Below are 8,408 nucleotides of genomic sequence, written 5' to 3'. Positions count from 1 at the left end.
CTCTCTCCTCCTCCCTCCCTTCCTCCCTGCCCCTTTCCATTCTCTCTAAAATCAATGGAAAAATATCCTTGGGTGAGGAGTAATAAAAAATACACACATAAGACACACACAAAAAATGTGGTCAAAGAAAATTCAACTAGCAAGCTCAATAATGGCTCACTCTGAACAAGCCCCAGCTGTAGAACAATGCGGTGGCCTGGGAACTTGTTGTATGCCCTTCCTCCCCAGTACAGCACAGCCCCCGCTAAAAGTCAGGCAATCCTTTGTTCAGGTAATACTCCTCTCTCTCCTAGGATTTCCTCTCTGCGACTTTGTGGAACTCATACATCAGTTAAACCTATGCCAGCTTGCTTAAAAAGAGCTGGATATAATTTCACAGCTAAGAAAAGCACTCCTTTTAACAGATCATTAAAATGTATGATGAAGTCATTGAGGCTTTGAATGGCCAGCTGGAAAAAAAAAATTGAAAGTGGATCTATTGATTTTGACAAAAATGTTGACTTGATTCGGCCCTGGAAAGGTATCTGCTTGGACATTTATTTTTGTACTCTTGCTCTCTGTCTAATGCCTCCCTCTTCAGGTCAATACAAGGTAGGGCCACTGCAATTCCTGGGAGGTCCAGCATAGCCATTCACTTAGACACTCACTGAGCTACCACTCAGAGCCAAGAATTATGGACTCTATTAAAGGTTGAGTTGTGGTTTTCCAAAAAGATATGTTGAAGTCCTAACTCATAGTACCTGTATTTAGAAATGGGGTCTTTATAGATGTAATCAAGTTAAAATGAAGCCATGCTAGATCAGGGTGGCCTTCATCCAATGACCTATATCTTTAGAAGGGACTAGAGCAGCCGTGGGCAAACTATGGCCCGCGGGCCGGATCTGGCCCGTTTGAAATGAATAAAACTATTGAAAAAAAAAGACTGTACCCTTTTATGTAATGATGTTTACTTTGAATTTATATTAGTTCACACAAACACTCCATCCATGCTTTTGTTCCGGCCCTCCGGTCCAGTTTAAGAACCCATTGTGGCCCTTGAGTCAAAAAGTTTGCCCACCCCTGGACTAGAGTGACACATCCTATCTATCAGTCAAGGAACACCAGGGATTGCTGGCAACCACCAGAAGCTGGAAGAGGCAAGGAATGATCCTCCCCTAGAGGACACTGTCCTCCTTCAGAGAGAACATGGCTCTATGACACCTTGATTTCAGACTTTCAGCCCTCAGAACTGTGAGAGGACAAATTTCTATTGTTTTAGGCCACCTGGTTTGTGGCGCTTGCTAAGGTAGCCCTAGGAACGAAAACAGCCACAACAATGAAAAAAAAAACACAGTCCCAGCCCTAAAAAAGCTTAGAATCTAGTGTAAATGCCACGAGTTCCTGCAGGCCACATGGCCTCCCCTTAAGGGGTTCCTGTCTTGAGTCAAAAACTGATGCTCATTGTAAATTCACTGATACCTTTTCCAGAGTTTCCAGAGTCTGTGGGTTGATTTTCCTGATGTAATTGGTCTCCGTGGTCACATAGAAGTCTTCTCCACACTTCATGAAGTTAATCAGGCAGTTGTCTGTGAAGTCTGGGATGGTGTGGGACAAGTAGGTAAAAGCTCTGGGGAAGGAAGCAAATCGATGGGTCAGTGGCTGGGTCTACCCAGCTGGAAAATTCTGCTTGAGATGATTTTAGTTTCCTAACACTTAAAATGTGCTACTTCAACTTAAGGCAGAAAAAGTGCTGAGTCCCAAAATGTCACTTGAGGACTCAGATATCAAGTGGCCAAAGGTACCCCCATAATGAATAAACTAAGGAGTGACAATCAGCTGGACAACATGGCCACCAACTGAGCCCTCCTGGGCTCTCAAAAATCCAAAGGTCTCCCGCACCAAAGCCAGAAAGAACTAGTGGGTTATTCTGAAGATTTTAAAGAAGCTCCATAGAAACCATACATGTACCCATAATGGTCCCCAAAGACTAGCAAAACAACTAATTATTGCTTTTGGCAGGAATCTGAGTCCACACTGGTTACCTCAAATTTGTCCAGGAAATGAGTTGTTTTTTTCTGTGTTTTTTTTTTTTTAAAAAGCAAACTAATTTTAAGTTAAGAACCCATAACTAATTTGATCATAAGGCAGACTCAAGAAAGTTAAGGGATAAATGGGGATAGAACGAGACTTGACTTGGGGTGGTAAACATACTACAACATACAGATAATGTATTATAGAATTGTATGCCTGAAACTTGTATACTTTTATTAATCAACATCATCCCAATAAATTCAATTTTAAAAAAAAGAAAAAAGGCAAACCCAAAGCAGAAAAAAAGGATCCCGGATTCCTGTATTGGTTAGTGCTCCCCCTACTGGCCAGTAATATAATAGCAGGGATGCCCCAAAGGTGGTTTTATATTCATTCCCTCCCCTCCCCTTTTCTTTGCTGCCTCTTCCCCCTCCAGCAAATGTGAGTTTAGAGCAATTCTGGAAAAGCAGAAGCCATCATCCATCTCTGGGCCCCTCTACCCCTAACGCATTTCATAATTCTTCTATAATATATAAAGGGTACCAGGAAGGGGATACTGACAGCAAGCCCGATTCCGTGGCCAACAATTTAATTTAATTGTTAAATAAGTAATACATTCATATGCATCATAACCCAGATGATTTAAAATATATACAACTAAAAATCTTCCCATACCCTTTTCTCCCATTTGCCAGTTTCCCACCTCCTTTATGCATCTTTCCAGTTTCTTTTTGCATGTACAAGCAAAATAAATCTATATTTCTTCCTGCCTTTTTACACAAAATATAGCATATTACTTGCTCTTTAAATTTTTATTTATTGATTTCAGAGAAAGGAAGAGGGGGGGAAGAAGGGAAGGAGAGAGAGAGACATCAATTTGTGGTTCCACTTATTTATGCATTCATTGGTTGATTCTTATATGTGCCCTGACCAGGGATCAAACCCACAACCTTGGAATATTGGATGACACTCTAACCAACTGAACTACCCAGCCAGGACTTATTTGCTATTTATATACCTTGATTTTTTTTTAACTTAATATATCTTAGAAATCCTCCCATTTGATACATAGAAAACATCCTTTTTTTTTTGTTTGTTTACTTCTGCCTGGTACTTTTTTTTTTTGTAGTTTTACTGTTAGTAATCTAACCATTTCTCTGTTGATGAACATTTGGGTTATTTGCAGTTCCTCATTATAACAAATAATGCAGCCATGAATAACCTTGTGCATTTGTCATTTCAACAGGAACAAGTATGCCTCTGGACTGAAGGGAATGTGCATTTGCAATTTTGATAGATACTTTCAAATTGCTCTCCCACCAGCCATGTGGGAGAATACCTAATAATCTGTCAGATGCTGTTTGCCTCTCTTGCTATCAGTGACCGAAAATTGCATAGCAAAGACAGGCCAAGGCCAGTCACGTGACATTTTCATCTCCCCTAAAGACCATCGTCAGAGCAGCAAACACTGGTTGTTTTGACCATCAGGGACATCAGAAAGCATGACCAGATTCAAAATGGACAGTTACTTGGACAATATGTTTTTGCTAGGGTCTGGATAGGCCATTGTTCCAAACTCTGACACCACAATCCTGTTTGCCTCCATATTGGCGTTGTAGGTGTCACTTCTCAGGTATCTGCTCCTGTAATAGACTTCACCTGAAAGAGAAGAAGCAGAATCATCGGAGGCTGACACCTACACCAGGCTTTCACGTTGATTTCAGCCATCCCAGGGGTTTTACCAGGGGATATTAGGGTGAGCAGGATAGGCATGAGCTTTACCCCTGAGGAGATGCAAGTCTCCACATGGATATGAATCCTTGCTCCATCATCTACCAGCCATGCACTTGACCTTGTGTCACATGCAGGCTTAGCCCCCTTCACTGTGACATGAGGATCCTGATGCCTTTCTCACAGAATTACTGTGGCATTTAAGGCCTGTCTAGCACTTGGCATATAGTAGGTGCTCAATAAAAGCTACCTATGCCATTGAGATGCAGAGTAGAGTGGACAAGGCTTTGGGCCATTGTCACACATTGATAACTGATGGCTGCTGAAATTCTGGATTGTCCAACAAAAACCCTGGAGGCAGAAGGATCAGTTAGGGCTTGGTGAGGCTACACACACTGGTCTTCAACCAAATGCTACACAGAACCTGCTCTAGGGACATCCTAGTCTCCCCTTGACCTGGCCTGTTCTTTCCTGGCCTCTCTCTGAGAGTCACCACCCACAAGCACTGGCTAAGGTGCTTTGGCCCTGAGGTGCTTTACTTAAAATGTTGAATTCTGTTTACTTGAAATGTAAACACCCAATCCAGGCGGCCCATTTCCTGTAAACAACCAGCCCCAGAGCACGGAGCACTTGGGGCCACAGGAAAATGTCTCTGGAATTGCTCAAGGCTGACATTAAAGAAGGACTCACCCTGCACCCCACCCCACCCTGGCTCCTGGAAGAGTCCAATTAGCCACATTCCTTCTAAAGCAGCGGTTCTCAACCTGTGGGTTGCGACCCCTTTGGGGGTCGAACGACCCTTTCACAGGGGTCGCCTAAGACCATCGGGAAACACATATATAATTACATATTGTTTTTGTGATTAATGACTATGCTTTAATTATGTTCAATTTGTAACAACGAAAATACACCCTGCATATCAGATATTTACATTATGATTCATAACAGTATCAAAATTACAGTTATAAAATAGCAATGAAAATAATTTTATGGTTGGGGGTCACCACAACATGAGGAACTGTATTAAAGGGTCGCAGCATTAGGAAGGTTGAGAACCACTGTTCTAAAGGAACACAAGTAAACAGTCTCCTGCTTGGAATCTTAGAATAAGGTCTGGTTTGGGGGAGGGAATGGCTATATATACACACACACACACACATATACGTGTGTGTGTGTGTGTGTGTGTGTGTGTGTGTGTGTGTGTGTGTGTTGGTAAGCTAACTTTCCAAAAGATACAATAATCCTTGGAGCTATAACAATTGATAAAGCTTGCAAAGGCTAAATTCTCAAGATCTCTTTTGTCTGTAAATCTTGGCAACTCTGGTTCTTAGAATTCCCATGTTCCAATCCTCATGGGACAACTTTGAATCTTATAAGAAAACTATTGACTATATTGCTGAGGGAGACCTGGGTTCATGCATCTCTGTGCCTGCTTTATGAAATGCCATATTTTGAAATCATTTTAGACTTAAGAGCACTCCTGCATACCCTTCGCCGGCTTCCCCTGCTCCACTCTGCCTCTTTCATTCAAATCTTTGTTTTTTTTTAAAGCATTACTTCTCAGGCCACATGTCATTTTTCTGTCTTTGTTTTCTTGCTCCAAAGTTTTACTGGTTTGGCACTAACATAGGTTCTCCATGATGGCTGTATACTAGAATCACCTGGTGCTTTTAAAAATTTCACGAGTCTGAGCCCCACCTCACAGCACCCTGATAAGCTTGGGTGGGTGGGGCTGGGCAGCCAGGCTGGAGGTCCTCGGTGGAGGCATTTTCCAAACCTCTGTGCGCTCAGGGTCATCTGGGAAACATGCTAGAAACATGCTAGAAACAGATGCTCTGGCCCTACTTTCAGGATTATGAATCTCTGAAGGTGGTGGTGGTGGTGGTATATGTGTGTGTGTTTGCAGTTTTAATTACCATCCCAGGGGGTTCCAGTGCAAGAGGTTCACAAACCACCTTTTGAGAAATAATGACTTTGTGTTCTCTACAAATCCAAGAACCCCACTTGCCCTGTGCATGCCCTCTTGAGTCCTGTATAGTATACTTACCACTTTTGGTTTGTATTTCTATTGTTAGACAATGGGGAGCCATTGAGAGTTCTAGAGAGGAGAGGAGAGGAGGCCAGGCTGTGCCACACCAATACTGACAATCTGGCAGGCTCAAGAGGACTGGGCTGGGGAGATGGGGAAAGATGGTAACTGGCAGGCTGGGGTAATGGGGGCAGAACTGCATAATGATTGGGACTTGGTATTCTGGATTTAGAGAGTATTGGGTTTATATCTGACCACCACCACATCTTAGCTGTGTGCATTTGGACAAGAATCTTGGCCTTTCTGGCCTTAGACTCCCACTATAAAATCAAGATAATAACAGTAGTATCTACTTCAGAAACCATCGTGAGGGCTGAGGTGTGAATGGGCATGAAGCACTTAGGCCAGTGGCCAGCAAGCACTTCCTGTAGTGAGTATTGAAGAGATGGGTAGGAAAGGATTGCTTCCTTCTACCAAAACAATCTTTACTTCGTTTGTGTCATTTCCGCTCCATAAAGAGTTTTAAAGTGCCCCTCTGGGCAAGAACAGGACAAGGGCAGTAACTGGGTGTTCTCTCCATACTTCCCATTTTCCACCCAGTTCCAGATTATGAATAAAACTGTCTTTCATGCTACTGTATTATATCTATTCTAATTGTTTAACTTTATTACTGTTGCACCATTTATACAATTAAATCATTTCAATGCATCCATGTGTAGTATGATGTTTTGACATCTTAAAATACCTTTCTGGCTGGGGAGAGACTGTCCCTCCCTAAACTAGCCAATTCTTAGAGGTAGCAATGGGCCCAGGATGTCTTTGATATGCAAACTAATTCAGAATCAGATGGAAGACAGGAGGCTCTATCTGGTTCTTACACCCCAGGAGCGAATATTCCTCTGCCTTAATCATCGCAGGGCTAGGTGCCAGGCAACTAAAGACCACCACCATAGCCCAAAGTCCATTGAATCATTCATAATGAGCCAATCCTGCTCTGTCTTATCTTTCCCTCGAAACTGCAATAAAGGCCGTGGCCTAAGCATTTCCCCTGTCCTGTCTTCTGCCTCCTGACCACACTGGTGTTTTCCCATGTGGCCTTGCGTGATGTACTTTGCCGCCTGTCCCTAGGACCTGTAAGTATAATAACCTTTGTTTCCTGAGCTTCTGTGTCTCCTCTTGTGGTCACACCTGTCTGACCATCTCATAAAAGGATATAAAATAACTTCTTACCTTTGACAATGAATTTTTAGTTTGAAAACCTACTAGAAGCTTTTGAAATCCTAAACAGCATGGGATAACTTTGGTCATTTGCTTATTTATCCCATGCTTCCATAAGACAGCCATGGCTCGGCCACTCCCTGCTGGTTCCCTTGTCCCTGGGAATCTCTATGGAAGGATGCCAGAGCTACTGCTTGGTAAGCTGTGAGGGGGCCACTTAAGCAACCTGCTATTTCTCAGGTAGGGGTGGGTGCGTGTGTGTGTGTGTGAAGGGGATGGCTGCAAACTAAACTCCAAACAACACAAGTTGAGACCTCAGCCCGACCTGGATAAGTCACTCAACCTCTCTAAAGTTTCCATTTCTGCACCTGCAAAGAGGGGACCAGGACACCTACAGCATCAACATGAGCACCAGATATGGCCACAGAGGACCTGGCAGGCTGGTGAGGCAGAGCCTCAGAGAAAGGAAGCCACCTTTTATGCACCTCAGCCAGCACAGCATTTATTCCCCCCGGAACCATTGGTGACTTCTGTCTAGTAAAGGAGGAGATGGTTACAGCTTGGGGCTATCAGGAAATATGGAACCACCCTCTCTGCAGCTCAGTCTGAGTAAAATGTCTAAGTTTTTGCAAACAGAGCTCATGGTTTTCACACATAGTATCTCCATTCCTGAAACGTTTGAGCAAATTGCTGGCATAGAGTCAATAATTGCTGACTGGCTTGGAAGAAATAATAGTTATGCAAAAATAATTGTTAATGCTATTGAGCACGGATTATATGCCAGACATTATACAAAGCTCCTTACACACATTAATGCCTTTAAATTCCACAGCAACTCTATGAGATATTTGGCCAAGGTCACAGAACATAGGTGCATGTTAGCTAGGATGGTGGAGCTGGGATTCAACCCCAGAAATAGTGATGATGGTTTTTAATCTACTGAGCGTCTCCCAGGTGTCAGGTCCTTGCTAGTCATCTATACTTCTAAGCATCACAACAGCAATCAAGGGAGGATGATTATGCTCTTTTCACTGCTGAGGCCAAGGGAGGTGAGTGACCACAGATTGCCCAGCCTAAAGCACAGGGGTTAAAGAAAAAGTTCACCGAGCTGAAGTTCTTGAACATGAATTTCCCATCATGTGCCCCTGAGCCTATTAAAGCTTCATGCAAGCCATCCTGGACCTCTTGGAGAACTCAGCTCATGCTGCTGTGACATAAACCAGCCAGTGGCCAACAGGAAAGAGTTTACACTCCACTTTTTGTTGTTGTTAATCCTCACCTGAGGATATTTTTCCATTGATTGTTAGAGAGAGTGGAAGGGAGAGGAAGAAACAGAGAGAGAGAGAGAGAAACATCGATGTGTGAGAGACACATTGATTGGTTGCCTCCCAAAAGGAGCCCTGACCCAGGGGGCTGGGAG

General features: G+C 43.2%; 1 protein-coding gene across 3 annotated transcripts in view; it reads right to left on the bottom strand.

Annotated features, from left to right (window-relative positions):
- Positions 1-8,408, bottom strand: part of BCO1 (beta-carotene oxygenase 1) — a 39,085-nt gene that overhangs the window by 21,909 nt on the left and 8,768 nt on the right. For all 3 annotated transcript variants that reach the window (XM_006754458.2, XM_006754459.2, XM_006754460.2), the window contains exons 3-4: positions 3,540-3,669; positions 1,459-1,606 (exon numbers count right to left, since the gene is read on the bottom strand). In XM_006754458.2, the coding sequence (XP_006754521.1) occupies positions 1,459-1,606; positions 3,540-3,669 (278 nt within the window). The remainder of the gene's footprint in view (positions 1-1,458; positions 1,607-3,539; positions 3,670-8,408) is intronic.

This window comes from Myotis davidii, unplaced genomic scaffold (assembly GCF_000327345.1).
Source record: "Myotis davidii unplaced genomic scaffold, ASM32734v1 scaffold391, whole genome shotgun sequence".
NCBI classification, from domain to species: domain Eukaryota; kingdom Metazoa; phylum Chordata; class Mammalia; order Chiroptera; family Vespertilionidae; genus Myotis; species Myotis davidii.
This window is presented reverse-complemented; position numbering and strand designations above follow the sequence as displayed.